The sequence below is a fragment of the Panicum virgatum genome, chromosome 2K, assembly GCF_016808335.1.
Source record: "Panicum virgatum strain AP13 chromosome 2K, P.virgatum_v5, whole genome shotgun sequence".
Taxonomy (NCBI): domain Eukaryota; kingdom Viridiplantae; phylum Streptophyta; class Magnoliopsida; order Poales; family Poaceae; genus Panicum; species Panicum virgatum.
The window spans coordinates 22914397-22930737 of record NC_053137.1 but is presented as its reverse complement, the minus strand read 5'-3'; the positions used below and the strand labels follow the sequence as shown (position 1 = coordinate 22930737).

The 16341-nt window shown below is 54.6% G+C and overlaps 1 protein-coding gene and 1 non-coding gene across 2 annotated transcripts; both read right to left on the bottom strand.

Moving 5' to 3' along the window:
- Positions 1-40: 40 nt before the first annotated feature.
- LOC120695202 (glucomannan 4-beta-mannosyltransferase 1-like) lies at positions 41-16341 on the bottom strand (the record flags this gene model as incomplete). Its single annotated transcript, XM_039978500.1, has 2 exons — positions 41-1362; positions 16003-16341. Coding segments are annotated over 2 exons (1626 nt in total), but the record flags the coding sequence as incomplete, so codon positions are not given.
- Positions 14582-14720, bottom strand: LOC120696349. Its single transcript, XR_005684125.1, has one exon. It is a non-coding gene; the product is annotated as a small nucleolar RNA Z247 (small nucleolar RNA).

Below are 16341 nucleotides of genomic sequence, written 5' to 3'. Positions count from 1 at the left end.
TAATGAATGTTTGGCAGTGTGGATCACGCACAGCCACGCACTGAATCGCCGTCGGCCATCGGTGTGTCGTCGGTCTCAGGAGGGTGCTGCCGGCACGGAGGCGCCAACGTAGCCGAAGCCAACGATGAAGGCCGCCGCCGACTGCAGGATCAGGTACAGATAGAAGTGGTCCTGGCCAAAGAAGACCATGTCGTAGACGGCGCAGTAGAGCAGGCACGCGCCCATCACGAGCTCCAGCACGTGCACCTCCCGTCTCCGCACCTGCTGCTGCTGCTTCTTCTTGTTCCTCAGAACCGCCGGCGCAGCCATGCCGCTGCCGAGCTTGTCGGTGACCACCCACTCGTTGCCCCGGCTGGCCTCCAGCAGGCCGATGACCACGGCCTTGGAGCGGTGCAAGGACATGACGTTCTCGAAGAGGATCCAGAAGACGAGCAGGTGGCCGGACCTGGGCGTGCAGACGGCGTTGAGCAGCGTGATGACCGCCGGCACGTACACGGCGACGTACTTGGGCAGACGCACGTCGCCCTGCACCAGCACGCAGGCCGGGATGACGAGGCAGTAGAAGAGGAAGGTGACGAGGTGCGCCACCACCTTGCGCACGAAGAAGAAGGCGTAGAGGAGGTGGAGCTTCTTCCACGGCGAGACCCGGTCGCTGCGCAGGATCTCCGGGAGCACCTTGCGTAGGAGGTTGGCGGGCCCGCAGGACCAGCGGTGCTGCTGGTAGCGGTAGGCCCGGAAGGTGCTGGGCAGCTCGCTGCGCACGGCGAGGTCGCCGGCGTAGACGAAGCGCCAGCCGCGGAGGCTGGCGCGCACGGCCAGGTCCATGTCCTCGACGGTGGTGCGCTCCTTCCAGCCCCCCGCGTCGGCCAGCGCGGCGGCGCGCCACACGCCGGCCGTGCCGTTGAAGCCGAAGAAGGCGTGGCAGGCGGAGCCCGCCTCCTGCTCGACGGCGAAGTGGTAGTTGAGGGACATCTCCTGGATGCGCGTGAGGATGCAGTCGCCGGCGTTGACGAAGCGCCAGCGGGCCTGCACGAGCGCCACGCCGGGGTCCCGCAGCAGCGGCGGCACGGCGCGGCGGAGGAAGTCGGCGTCCGGCTGGAAGTCGGCGTCGAAGATGGCGACCAACTCGCAGGCCCGGGCGTAGGGCTTGCGGAGGCCCTCGCGCATGGCGCCGGCCTTGTACCCGCTGCGGTTGCTGCGGTTCTCGTAGCGGATGCGCACGCCCTTGCCCGCCCACCGCGCGCACTCCACCTCCACCAGCTGCCGGATCGCCGGGTCCGTCGAGTCGTCCAGCACCTGGATCACCAGCCGATCCGACGGCCACGACAGCCCGCACGCCGCTCCGATCGACAGCCGATACACCTGCCCCGTACGAGCGCATGTTTTAATTATTGTTATATTGTAGGATCATAAGCTGACTGCGCTGTAGATATACATATGTGTGGAAGCATGCATGCACACCGATATAAGATATTGCCGCACTAGATATAAAACCAGATTAGGGAAACGGAACTATAAATGATTAATTCTAGCTATAGCTATATAAGATCTTCATCATCTCAAACAGCTAGCGACAAGCGCGAGAGTTGACCTCCATGTTACATCTCGTTGCCTTCCTGTTTGTTACTACTCCCTCGTTCCAAATTATAAGACATCCCAAGAATCTTGGAGAGTCAAAGTAATCTCAAATTTGATCAAGATTATAGAGATAAATATAAAAATTTATGATATCAAATTGATGTGCTATGAAAATATAACTAACAAAGAAACTAATGGTACTTAGTTTATATAATAAATATTATTATTTTATTATATAAGTTTGGTGAAACACAAAAAATTTTGACTCTCCAAAATTGTTGGAATGTCTTATAACGGATGGAGTACCTACCTACCAGATATGCCGGTGATGTGTCCCTTGAAAGAAAATAGATGGAACGTGGTTGCCAAACTCGGCAGAGCCACGGCTGCATGTTATATAGGCCAAAGAATCATGGCGAAAGATTACAGGATGCAGTTGTAACTCTATCAGGAGAGTTTGTTACAAGAAAACAAATCTATCTCTAATTCTATCTCTAACAGTCCGGATATTTGACAACCACAACTAACTGCATTACAATCAAACCTCACTACTTCTAACAGCCCCTCTCAATCTAAACCTCCTTTACTCTTGAGATTTAGATTGCTTCGAAACTCCTCAAACTTCTGAACAGGTAAAGCTTTAGTAAACCCATCGGCTAGCTGATCTCCTGTTGATATCAACTTGATCTGCAATTGCTTGTTAGTAACACGTTCTCGAACAAAATGAAAGTCAATTTCTATATGTTTAGCTCGAGCATGGAAGACTGGATTAGCTGATAAATAAGTTGCTCCTAAATTATCACACCATAATACTGGAGGTTGCTGTAAGCTTATGCCCAACTCTTTTAGTAGCGGTTCTAGCCAAATTACTTCTGCTGTTGCATTTGCCATTGACTTATACTCAGCTTAAGTGCTTGATCTAGAGACATTAGCTTGCTTTCTAGCACTCCATGACACCAGATTTGAACCGAAGAACACAGCAAAGCCTCCAGTAGACCTTCTATCATCAACATTTCCAGCCCAGTCTGCATCTGAGAACGCACTAATACATAATGATCTTGATTTTCTAATGTGAATACCCCAATCTGTAGTGTATCTCACATATCTCAATATTCTTTTGACCGCTGCCCAATGAGTTTTAGTTGGAGAATGCAAGAACTGACACACCTTTTTTACCGAGTAGGCAAGATCAGGTCGAGTAAGTGTGAGGTACTGTAAAACCCCAACTACACTTCTATACCTTGTACTGTCTTCAGTCGAAAGTACTTCTCCTTCATGCAATGACAGCTTCTCGGTGGACGACAAGGGAGTTGTGGCCGGTTTGCAATTTTTCATCCCAACTCGTGTTAAAATCTCCTTTGCATACTTCTCTTGTGTCAGCAATATTCCATCCTCTTCTTTTCTTACTTCAATTCCCAAGAAATAGTTCAATTCACTAAAATCTTTCAAAGCAAAATCTCTCTTAAGATCACTAAGCAAAGTTGTAATTGACTTTGGAGAAGAACTAGTAACAATTATATCATCAACATAGATCAACATATATATTGTTACCTATCCCTTCTAATAAATAAACAACGACATGTCTGATTTCGATGTAACAAACCCAAGATCAAGAAGTTTAGAGCTTAACCTTGAATACCAAGCTCGTGGAGCTTGTTTCAACCCATAGATGGCTTTGTCAAGTTTACACACCATTCTAGGATCTTTTTCAAAGCCTGGAGGTTGCTTCATATACACCTCTTCTTCCAGAACACCATGAAGAAACGCATTCTGTACATCTAGATGCCTCAGACACCATCCTCTTGAGACTGCAACTGACAGTACAAGTCTAACAGTAGCTATTTTAACAACAGGACTAAAGGTATCCTCATAATCAATACCATATCTCTGTTTGAAACCTTTAGCTACAAGTCTAGCTTTGTACCTGTCTATTGACCCATCTGCTCTTCTTTTGACCTTATATACCCATTTGCAACCAATTAAATTTTTACCTTCTGAATTGGGCACAAGACGCCAAGTTTTATTTTCCAACAATGCATTATATTCAACTTCCATAGCCTTTCTCCACTTGGGATCTCCAAAAGCTTCCTCAGTGGTTTCTGGTTCTCCAGTTGCAGAGTAAAAACCATACCTGACCATATCATCATGAAAGCGCTTTGGCTTAATGATTCCACTTTGTGACCGCGTTCTTAGTCTAACCACTTTAGCTTGTTCCATAGCAGGAGAAACACCTGAAGCAGCACCGGATCCTGGGTAGGCTGTCGGCGTCGGCGCGCCCTGATTGGCCGCAGCGGATGGAGCCGCAGGCGCACGCGTAGGAGAATCTGCAGCCCCCCCCCGTGTTGATGCCGGAGACGCTCCCGCAGGGCCGGAGCCGGACCCTGGATCCTCCTGGGATCGCTCGCCTGCAGCTATCGGAGGATCTCCCTGGGATCGGACGCCAGGATCTTCTACAGCACCCGGAGCTTGTATATCGCCATTAACAGGAGCTACACCATCATTTTGAATGCCGTTTTCTCCTGTGTCTTCCTGCAAATCATGTGCTTCTAGTACAAGATTAGTAAACATTTGGTCAGTACTAGTTTGATCTCCAGAACCCAGAAGATGATGAGGCCAAAGAAGAACTTCTTTTTGAAGTAGAGCTCTGGCATTAGGATGGAGTTCAGAGAAGGGAAAAATAGACTCATCAAAAACCACATCTCTGGAGATATAAACTCGGCCGGTAGATGGTTCTAGACACTTATAGCCCTTGTGCATGGAGCTATAGCCGAGAAAGACACACCTCGTGGATTGAAAAGCAAGCTTCCTAGAGTTGTGAGGTCTAAGATTAGGCCACACAGCACAACCAAAGATGCGTAGGGAATTATAGTTAGGCTTCTTGTCGGTACCCCAGGACTGGGGTACCCCTTCTTGCTGTATCTAGGTAAGAGCCTTGTAGTTATCCTTGACTACGTCCAAGCAGCCGGACCCCTGTGGTCCGGAGTCCTGATCTCTCGGCGACGGTTCCGGACCTGCCTCACGACTGGGAAAGGTCCGGGAACGACGCGTGTCCCGGAAGAGGCGGGCAGCCCGAACAGCCGGGGCTCCGGACCTCCCGAGGGGTCCGGACCCCCGCGGAAGTCCCGGACCCCTCATAGGGTCCCAGACCCCTTGTATGGTAACCAGACCACTCGCTAAGGGAAGAAGTCGACGCCCTGCCTCGGGGTGGTCCGGAGCGACACGTGTCTACAAGCACGACATTTCAAGGCCGCTTGGTCTCCATACTAAGCCTCACCCACCACTGCATTTATTGTGGTAGGTGGACACCCGCATTGATGTAGTGGAAGCCAAGGCGATTCTTTGACCAGGAGGCACTATTGATCGCATGTTACCAAGATAGTGGAGCCGCAGGCGCCGCCCACGCCGCGCCTGCCAAGTCTGCCATAACAGATGGATACGACGGCTCGGCTTCACCCATTATGACGCCTACATAATAGCCTCCACAGGCTATGCCGTAAGCTACGCTCCCCCAACGGACACCTTGGTGACGGGACAAGAGAAGACCACTGTAGCGCTAGCAGAGCGTATCGGAGGAAAGATCCGTAACCACTGTACCCATCTGAATACTCTGCGTAGTATGTTGCGCAGTCACGTTGGGCCCACCTATCGGGGCCCCAACGTCCTATGTATCCGCCCCCTTGGTCTATAAAAGGGGGCGCCCGCTAGAAGGAAGACTCGGGCTGGGTAGGAGCCAAGGCCCGGCAGAGGATAGATTCATACACAACAGAGACCAAAACTTCTCCTAGTGGACGTAGGGTATTACGCTCCGGCGGCCCGAACCACTTTAGATCGTGTGTTCTTGTGTGCACGCCTCAGATATAGATCAGCCCAATCGCCTAGTACCTCCCCGAGTACTCCGTCTCTGGGAATAGGCGGGTGCGCTCCGCCACCCGGCTGTGGGTGCCCTAGAAATCAGACGACATTTGGCGCCGTCCGTGGGGAGGAATCAGGCGCTGGCTGGATCTTCAGGCTTCTGGGGCCGTGTTCATCCTCTACAACAATGAACGAGAAGATGAAGGAAGGCAGGGCGTCACCCACGCCGCATGCTGTGGCACTAGGGCGCCAGCGCCCTCGGTGCGACGGTGCACAGCAGCTGCGCCTGCTGTGCGTCGCCACTGCGACACCTCAGAGCCGGCACGGTGGTGCGCGGGGGCGACGCCTGTCGCGTGCCGCCCCGCGCCATCCCGGTGTCGGCTCAAGGTTTTCTCTCAAGCAACGGCCATCCTTCCCCTCCGGCGGCATGACGTCGGCTCAAGGCTTCCTCTCAACATGGAGCCCAGAGCCGACGGCTATCCCGGAGGAAGTTGGCCGTGTCGTCCTGCCGTCGCCAGCACCGGAGATCCGCCTCAGCGTAGCTCGGTGCTGCTGCAGACAAGGCCCCGTCGCCAGGCAAGGGGACCCCTGGCGCTAGCACCAAGGACAAGCCGGCGAACGACCGCACCTCTCCGCGCTCCACGTCCGGTCCATCTGCTGCGCAAGGGTGTCTGGTTTCCATCGGCAGACGACGACGGCGGTAGGGGGGCCTCTCCCACTCAAAGCCAAAGAATTTGTCTCATGCTACCTAAGCATATGACAGCTCTTAGGCAAGGAGTGGCCCCCCGAGCTCCCGAGGTGATACTGGATGATGCAATTCAGGCACATCTAGGGCGCCGTCGCCTCCGACGACTGTGAAGAATTTAGGAGTGGCCGTACCACTTCCAACCGAAGAAGAACACGCTGTATAGCATGCAGCCGTAGGTTACTCCTAAGAAAAGATTAAGAGAGTCCTCCTTTGTAATAACGTGGCGCCTATGTGTGTGCCCAGAGCGGTCAAGGTCTGACCTTGTAAACCCGTCCTCTAGCCCTATCACACAAACAGGCAAAAAGCGGTCCGGAGCGGTGGAGGTCCGACCTCGTAATCCCGACCTCTGATGTATACCGTGATAACCACATTAATAAAGGAGAGTTATTTTCTTAGTCTTGTCTCGCCACCACTCTAATTACATTCATTCGTTCTGATTGGCTATTTCTTGGTTAACCGTCTCTTCCCCCCAAACAGAGTCTTTTCTTTTGTTGGCGATCCAAGTTAAGTTGCCGACTTGAAGTCAGGTGAGGACGCCCCTTCTAGCTGGAAGGCAGTCCGGAACCCTAAGGACCTGCTCTGGAGAAGTGGTACTCGTATACTGGGGTAGAGGAGCTCCGCGTAGCTTAGCCTGGTAATGTACCCTAAGCTTACGTACTTCACTACCTTGTTACAAGTACTCTAGTATCCGAGACTGCTGTCTTTAGAGGTCCCGGGCTCCCTTTTAGTATAAGGCTTGGTTTCTTCCACCTTACTTTGAGGTCCGGTGACATTTTCCTTTGGTTCGTCAGCAATAATCCAAGTCCACTCCGGTGGCCCGCTCCGGCGGAGACCGCTCGCCACGGTCGACTCAAGTCCACTCCGGTGGCCCACTCCGGCGGAGACCGCTCGCCACGGTCGCCTCAAGTCCACTCCGGTGGCCCGCTCCGGCGGAGACCGCTCGCCACGGTTGACTCAAGTCCACTCCGGTGGCCCGCTCCGGCGGAGACCGCTCGCCACGGTCGCCTCAAGTCCACTCCGGTGGCCCACTCCGGCAGAGACCGCTCGCCACGGTCGCCTCAAGTCCACTCCGGTGGCCCGCTCCGGCGGAGACCGCTCGCCACGGTCGACTCAAGTCCACTCCGGTGGCCCGCTCCGGCGGAGACCACTCGCCACGGTCGACTCAAGTCCACTCCGGTGGCCCGCTCCGGCGGAGACCGCTCGCCACGGTCGACTCAAGTCCACTCCGGTGGCCCGCTCCGGCGGAGACTGCTCGCCACGGTCGCCAAGAGCCAGGTCCAGGAGGTGGTGTTGCTCCCTGAGCGGTCCGAGGTCTGAGTAGCCGCTTAGCTTGATTCCGTACCCTAAGCCTACACCTTCATCGCCTGCGGAGAGCACTCTAGAGCCTGAACCTGGCAACCGGTGTACCGGCCTCAGGGGTCCGGAGCACCCGCTTTTTGTATGGGCACACCAGCGTAATCAGGTTACGAAGAAACACATCACGATAGTGGCCCCACCCGCGGGTTCGTACCTCTCCCGAGGTGGGGCCGGGGGCCACTGTCGGTACCCCAGGACTGGGGTACCCCTTCTTGCTGTATCTAGGCAAGAGCCTTATAGTTATCCTTGACTACGTCCAAGCAGCCGGACCCCTGTGGTCCAGAGTCCTGATCTCTCGGTGACGGTTCCGGACCTGCCTCACGACTGGGAAAGGTCCGGGAATGACGCGTGTCCCGGAAGAGGCGGGCAGCCCGAACAGCCGGGGCTCCGGACCTCCCGAGGGGTCCGGACCCCCGCGGAAGTCCCGGACCCCTCATAGTGTCCCAGACCCCTTGTATGGTAACCAGACCACTCGCTAAGGGAAGAAGTCGACGCCCTGCCTCGGGGTGGTCCGGAGCGACACGTGTCTACAAGCACGACATTTCAAGGCCGCTTGTCTCCATACTAAGCCTCACCCACCACTGCATTTATTGTGGTAGGTGGACACCCGCATTGATGCAGTGGAAGCCAAGGCGATTCTTTGACCAGGAGGCACTATTGATCGCGTGTTACCAAGATAGTGGAGCCGCAGGCGCCGCCCACGCCGCGCCTGCCAAGTCTACCATAACAGATGGATACGACGGCTCGGCTTCACCCATTATGACGCCTACATAATAGCCTCCACAGGCTATGCCGTAAGCTACGCTCCCCCAACGGACACCTTGGTGACGGGACAAGAGAAGACCACTGTAGCGCTAGCAGAGCGTATCGGAGGAAAGATCCGTAACCACTGTACCCATCTGAATACTCTGCGTAGTATGCTGCGCAGTCACGTTGGGCCCACCTGTCGGGGCCCCAACGTCCTATGTATCCGCCCCCTTGGTCTATAAAAGGGGGCGCCCGCTAGAAGGAAGACTCGGGCTGGGTAGGAGCCAAGGCCCGGCAGAGGATAGATTCATACACAATAGAGATCAAAACTTCTCCCAGTGGACGTAGGGTATTACGCTCCGGCGGCCCGAACCACTTTAGATCGTGTGTTCTTGTGTGCACGCCTCAGAGCTAGATCAGCCCAATCGCCTAGTACCTCCCCGAGTACTCCCTCTCTGGGAATAGGCGGGTGCGCTCCGCCACCCGGCTGTGGTTTGCAGCACTACGACCCTTCTTGACAGCAGATGGCGCCGTCCATGGGGAGGAATCAGGCGCTGGCTGGATCTTCAGGCTTCTGGGGCCGTGTTCATCCTCTGCAACAATGAACGAGAAGATGAAGGAAGGCAGGGCATCACCCACGCCGCATGCTGTGGCACTGGGGCGCCAGCGCCCTCGGTGCGACGGTGCACGGCAGCTGCGCCTGCTGTGCGTCGCCACTGCGACGCCTCAGAGCCGGCACGGTGGTGCGCGGGGGTGACGCCTGTCGCGTGCCGCCCCGCGCCATCCCGGTGTCGGCTCAAGGTTTTCTCTCAAGCAACAGCCATCCTTCCCCTCCGGCGGCATGACGTCGGCTCAAGGCTTCCTCTCAACATGGAGCCCGGAGCCGACGGCTATCCCGGAGGAAGTTGGCCGTGTCGTCCTGCCGTCGCCAGCACCGGAGATCCGCCTCAGCGTAGCTCGGTGCTGCTGCAGACAAGGCCCCGTCGCCAGGCGCGGGGACCCCTGGCGCTAGCACCAAGGACAAGCCGGCGAACGACCGCACCTCTCCGCGCTCCACGTCCGGTCCATCTGCTGCGCAAGGGCGTCTGGTTTCCATCGGCAGACGACGACGGCGGTAGGGGGGCCTCTCCCACTCAAAGCCAAAGAATTTGTCTCATGCTACCTAAGCATATGACAGCTCTTAGGCAAGGAGTGGCCCCCCGAGCTCCCGAGGTGATACTGGATGATGCAATTCAGGCACATCTAGGGCGCCGTCGCCTCCGACGACTATGAAAAATTTAGGAGTGGCCGTACCACTTCCAACCGAAGAAGAACACGCTGTATAGCATGCAGCCGTAGGTTACTCCTAAGAAAAGATTAAGAGAGTCCTCCTTTGTAATAACGTGGCGCCTATGTGTGTGCCCAGAGCGGTCAAGGTCTGACCTTGTAAACCCGTCCTCTGGCCCTATCACACAAACAAGCAAAAAGCGGTCCAGAGCGGTGGAGGTCCGACCTCGTAATCCCGACCTCTGATGTATACCGTGATAACCACACTAATAAAGGAGAGTTATTTTCTTAGTCTTGTCTCGCCACCACTCTAATTACATTCATTCGTTCTAATTGGCTATTTCTTGGTTAACCGTCTCTTCCCCCCAAACAGAGTCTTTTCTTTTGTTGGCGATCCAAGTTAAGTTGCCGGCTTGAAGTCAGGTGAGGACGCCCCTTCTAGCTGGAAGGCAGTCCGGAACCCTAAGGACCTGCTCTGGAGAAGTAGTACTTGTATCCTGGGGTAGAGGAGCTCCGCGTAGCTTAGCCTGGTAATGTACCCTAAGCTTACGTACTTCACTACCTTGTTACAAGTACTCTAGTATCCGAGACTGCTGTCTTTAGAGGTCCCGGGCTCCCTTTTATTATAAGGCTTGGTTTCTTGCACCTTACTGTGAGGTCCGATGACATTTTCCTTTGGTTCGTCAGCAATAATCCAAGTCCACTCCGGTGGCCCGCTCCGGCGGAGACCGCTCGCCACGGTCGCCTCAAGTCCACTCCGGTGGCCCGCTCCGGCGGAGACCGCTCGCCACGGTCGACTCAAGTCCACTCCGGTGGCCCGCTCCGGCGGAGACCGCTCGCCACGGTCGACTCAAGTCCACTCCGGTGGCCCGCTCCGGCGGAGACCGCTCGCCACGGTCGCCTCAAGTCCACTCCGGTGGCCCGCTCCGGCGGAGACCGCTCGCCACGGTCGCCTCAAGTCCACTCCGGTGGCCCGCTCCGGCGGAGACCGCTCGCCACGGTCGCCTCAAGTCCACTCCGGTGGCCCGCTCCGGCGGAGACCGCTCGCCACGGTCGACTCAAGTCCACTCCGGTGGCCTGCTCCGGCGGAGACCGCTCGCCACGGTCGACTCAAGTCCACTCCGGTGGCCCGCTCCGGCGGAGACCGCTCGCCACGGTCGCCAAGAGCCAGGTCCAGGAGGTGGTGTTGCTCCCTGAGTGGTCCGAGGTCTGAGTAGCCGCTTAGCTTGATTCCGTACCCTAAGCCTACACCTTCATCGCCTGCGGAGAGCACTCTAGAGCCTGAACCTGGCAACCGGTGTACCGGCCTCAGGGGTCCGGAGCACCCGCTCTTTGTATGAGCACACCAGCGTAATCAGGTTACGAAGAAACACATCACGATAGTGGCCCCACCCGCGGGTTCGTACCTCTCCCGAGGTGGGGCCGGGGGCCACTGTCGGTACCCCACGACTGGGGTACCCCTTCTTGCTGTATCTAGGCAAGAGCCTTGTAGTTATCCTTGACTACGTCCAAGCAGCCGGACCCCTGTGGTCCGGAGTCCTGATATCTCGGCAACGGTTCCGGACCTGCCTCACGACTGGGAAAGGTCCGGGAACGACGCGTGTCCCGGAAGAGGCGGGCAGCCCGAACAGCCGGGGCTCCGGACCTCCCGAGGGGTCCGGACCCCCGCGGAAGTCCCGGACCCCTCATAGGGTCCCAGACCCCTTGTATGGTAACCAGACCACTCGCTAAGGGAAGAAGTCGACGCCCTGCCTCGGGGTGGTCCGGAGCGACACGTGTCTACAAGCACGACATTTCAAGGCCGCTTGGTCTCCATACTAAGCCTCACCCACCACTGCATTTATTGTGGTAGGTGGACACCCGCATTGATGCAGTGGAAGCCAAGGCGATTCTTTGACCAGGAGGCACTATTGATCACGTGTTACCAAGATAGTGGAGCCGCAGGCGCCGCCCACGCCGCGCCTGCCAAGTCTGCCATAACAGATGGATACGACGGCTCGGCTTCACCCATTATGACGCCTACATAATAGCCTCCATAGGCTATGCCGTAAGCTACGCTCCCCCAACGGACACCTTGGTGACGGGACAAGAGAAGACCACTGTAGCGCTAGCAGAGCGTATCGGAGGAAAGATCCGTAACCACTGTACCCATCTGAATACTCTGCGTAGTATGCTGCGCAGTCACGTTGGGCCCACCTGTCGGGGCCCCAACGTCCTATGTATCCGCCCCCTTGGTCTATAAAAGGGGGCGCCCGCTAGAAGGAAGACTCGGGCTGGGTAGGAGCCAAGGCCCGGCAGAGGATAGATTCATACACAATAGAGATCAAAACTTCTCCCAGTGGACGTAGGGTATTACGCTCCGGCGGCCCGAACCACTTTAGTTCGTGTGTTCTTGTGTGCACGCCTCAGAGCTAGATCAGCCCAATCGCCTAGTACCTCCCCGAGTACTCCCTCTCTGGGAATAGGCGGGTGCGCTCCGCCACCCGGCTGTGGGTACCCTAGAAATCCCACGACATTTGGGTGCTGCAAACCACAGCCGGGTGGCGGAAGGCACCCGCCCTAGCCCAGAGGGTGTGAACTCGGGGGTTAGCTAGTCTTAGTTCGATCTCACTCAAGAACGCGATGAACACAACTGGTTTAGAGTGGTTCGGGCCGCCGGAGCGTAATACCCTATGTCCACTGTGTGTTGTATTGCTTGCGCTCTCTAGCTGAGTCTTGAGAGAGTCTCAGGATCTGTGTTCTAGTGGGTGTGCTCTCCCTTTTATATGTCCAAGGGGAGCACGTACACTGAGCGGGGCCCCGACATGTGGACCCGGCGATGTATTATAAACTACACTTTGGCCTTCAATGCCTCAGATCCGGAGATCTTGTCGTCGGCTTCCGTGCGTAGCTTCTAACCAGGGATGGTCTTGAGCTGTCCTGTCAGAGTAGAGTCTAGCCTCTGCAGCCGCGCGTCGAGGTCATGATGAAGCGCCGAACTACTGACTCAGTCCACTGTAGCAGTGTGCACTGTTGCTCCAGTCAGTAGCTGGTCATCATGACTCGTCGCGCATGCGCACGGCGCTGAGTCTTTAATGCTTGTCTTGGTAAATGACGAGCCGCGTCGGTAATTGGCGATCCATAGTGTGGACTGACAAAAGCTGCCCCGTGCCCAGAGGCAGCAGAGCCCACCTCAACCACTCGCACTTAATGCGGGTGGGTGAGGGAGCTTCCAGCGGAAGGCTTGCGCCCGCGCCCGCGTGACACGTGGCGGCTCCGGACCCCTCCCGAGCAGCTAGCTGAGCCGAGAGCTCACGGGGGTCCGGATAGGCACGTGGAGGTCCAGGACCCATCTGCGGGAGTCCGGATGGCACGTGGAGGTCCCGGACCCACCTGCGGGGGTCTGGATGGCACGTGGAGGTCCCGGACCCACCTGCGGGGGTCCGGGTCCGCGGCCACAGGTACTGAGCATTTCCACCTCTAGGACACGTGGTGACACCGGACCCGTCCCCGAGCGGGAAGCGGGTCCGGGACCGTTGGTCCGGTGAGATGGAGTTGGACCCCAGGGGTCCGGCTGCTCAGCTCCTTAGGGCGTATTTACGGATAACTACGCGAGTCTTGGCATAGTAGGAGTGGGTACCCCAGTTGCAGGGTACCGACACTTCTCAAGGAATAACTTCTCAAAAGGAGTTTGATAATTAATGACCTTACTAGGAAGAAGATTAATGAGATGAGTTGCTGTGAGGAAGGCTTCATCCCAAAATTTAAGAGGCATGGATGAGTTAGCTAGAAGAGCCAAACCAACTTCTACAATATGCCTATGTTTTCTTTCTGCGGCGCCATTCTCTTGGTGAGCATGAGGGCATGAGACTTTATGAGAATTCTCAATCTTCTGAAAGAAAGAATTTAGTTTCTCATATTCTCCTCCCCAATCAGTTTGCATACAAACTATTTTCCTATTTAATTTCCTTTCAACAAGACTCTAAAAATTTTGGAAGGCTTGAAGAACATCAGATTTTCTTTTGAGGAGGTAGATCCAGGTGTACTTTCTGTAATCATCAATAAAACTGACGTAATAAGAATAACGCCCAACAGAAGAGGGAGCTGCACCCCATGCATCGGAGAAAATAAGATCCAAAGGATTCTTAGATATACTGGTCGAGATGGGATATGGTATTTGATGGCTCTTGGCCTTTTGACATGAATCACAAACAGTATCCTTATCTTTATTGCTCACATACGAGAGTTTATTTTCCCTAAGAACACGATTAACAATGGAAAAGGCAGGATGCCCTAAACGACTATGCCAAACCGAAGAGGATGGCTTATTGACTCCATAAACTTGCTTCTGGGAGAAATCTTGTGAGGAACGACACTGGAGAGGATAGAGCCCTTGCTTGCATCTACCCCGATGGAGAACTTGCCTCGTTGCTTGGTCCTTGATAAGGAAATAGTTTGGGTGAAACTCAAGAAAAGCATTGTTATCTGAAGTTAAACGATGAACTGAGACAAGGCTTTTGTGTGCACTAGGGACATGAAGAATTTTCTCAAGATGCAAAGGGCGAATAGGAGTATCAAAACTTGTACTACAAATGTTACTAATTTTCATACCTGCACCATTTGTGGTGTGTACTTGATCCCGCCCATTGTAGCGATCTCGAACTGTCATCTTCTCCAATTCCCCAGTGACATGGTCCGTGGCTCCACTGTCCACGTACCAATTTGTGTCGACACCATAGCTTGTTGTGGCTGCACCTGCAGTCTTTTGTTGCTGATCATCATCATCATCATAGCGGTACCAGCATGATGGGGCTTCATGTCCATCTTTCTTGCAGATCTGGCAGCGAGGTTTTGAGTTGGAACCCTGGCCGCTGCCCTTGTTGTTGGAGTCGACGTTGGAGTTGGAGTTGTTGCTGCGTTGTGGTCCTGATCGACCACGTCCTCGTCCACGATCAGCACCACGACCACGAGCGTTTCCACGCCTGCAACCAGCAGCATTTGCCGAGTATGCATGCTGTGAGCCTCCCTGAACATCTTGGTACATCTCAAGTCGTACATCATATGCAAGAAGTTGAGAGTACAGATCGTCGAGAGAAGTCGTGTCGACCCGGCCAAGGGCAGAAGACACAAAAGGATTATATTCATAATCAAGACCATTGAGAATTTGGGTTACCAATTCTTCATCTTCAATGGGCTTGCCGATGGCTGCAAGCTCATCCTTGATCTCTACTGCTTTGATGAAGTAATCCGTTGAAGACAACGAACCCTTTCTGAGATTGGAGAGCTGCCTGCGAAGATTGGAGATCCTTGCCTTGGATTGAGCGGAGAACATCTTGTCGAGTGCACTCCATAACTCAGCGGACGACTCTATGGTCGCCACCTGCGCCAGCACATCTTTGGAGACCGAGTTGATCAAGTAGCCCAAGAGCTGCTGATCTTTGGCCAGCCATTGCCCGTACTCAGGATTAGGTACGACTTCTTCTTCTCAGCGTTTTCCACCTCCATGGTCGGAGATGGGGCTAGGGTCTTGCCTTCGAGTATGCTCATAAGTTGAGCACCACGAATTGCTAGAAGAACTTGCGCCTTCCATAGGCGAAAGTTGTCCCTGGTCAGCTTCTCTGCGACCGGAGGACCGAGGCTTGGCGAGGCGTAGTTCGATGACGACGCCATGGGGCAATAGATGTGTTTAGGAAGAAGCTGCTCTGATTACCATGAAAGAAAGTAGATGGAATGTGGTTGCCAAACTCCGCAGAGCCACGGCTGCATGTTATATAGGCCAAAGAATCATGGCGAAAGATTATAGGATGCGGTTGTAACTCTATCCAGAGAGTTTGTTACAAGAAAACAAATCTATCTCTAATTCTATCTCTAACAGTCCGGATATTTGCCAACCACAACTAACTGCATTACAATCAAACCTGACTACTTCTAACATCCCTAACATTCACTCCTCTACATATATATATGTATATATGCAAACAATTCATTTCTGTGGGACAAATAAAGGTAAAGAAAAAGAGGGGGAAATGAAAACACAAGAACTGTTGATGAAGCTAAATTAAGGAAAACAAAGTATAGCTTGGGGTTTCTAGCTATATATATAGCTTTTTCATGGAGAAGCAAACTAATAAAGTGCATATATATAGGAGGCAACAACCAACTGCACAGAGAAACGCACACAGATCATGCACGCTTGGGGTGATCGATCATGCCATATTGCCATGCTTGGACAGATCTATTGATCGACGCTCCCCTTGCTTTCAGTTTGTTTCGCGTGCATGAAGACTTCATGCTTGTTTGCTTGTGCTATTGCGAACAAACAAACAATGTCATCGTGTACCCTACCATACCAGTGCAGTGAACCAGGCATTAACTCATCATCAGTGCCAAATTAGCAGCTAGTAGAATCAAAGAAGAGGAAGAAGTAAAACGCGAATTGGGAGCAATAATCAGAGGAATCTCGCTCGATCGCTCACCTGCCTCTCGTTGAACATGGGGATCTGGACCAGAACCATGGGGCAGCGGCGGTCGTCTCCGGACTCCAGGTGGTCCTCCTCCTCCTCCTCCTCGTCTAGCACGCGCTTGAGGACATCGTCGCCGGCGAGGCGGCGGCGGCGGGACCGCCGCCGCTTGCGACGGCGCCGTTGCAGCCAGAGCCCGGCGACCACGGCCGCCATGTAGAGGCGCTCGAGGAAGAGCATGAGCGACATGGCGGCGCAGACGTACACGGCCAGCTGCAGCCCCGGCACCACCACGTGCCACCGCACCGCCCGCCAGGCCGCCCGGATGGCGGTGGACGCCGCCGCCGCCGCCGG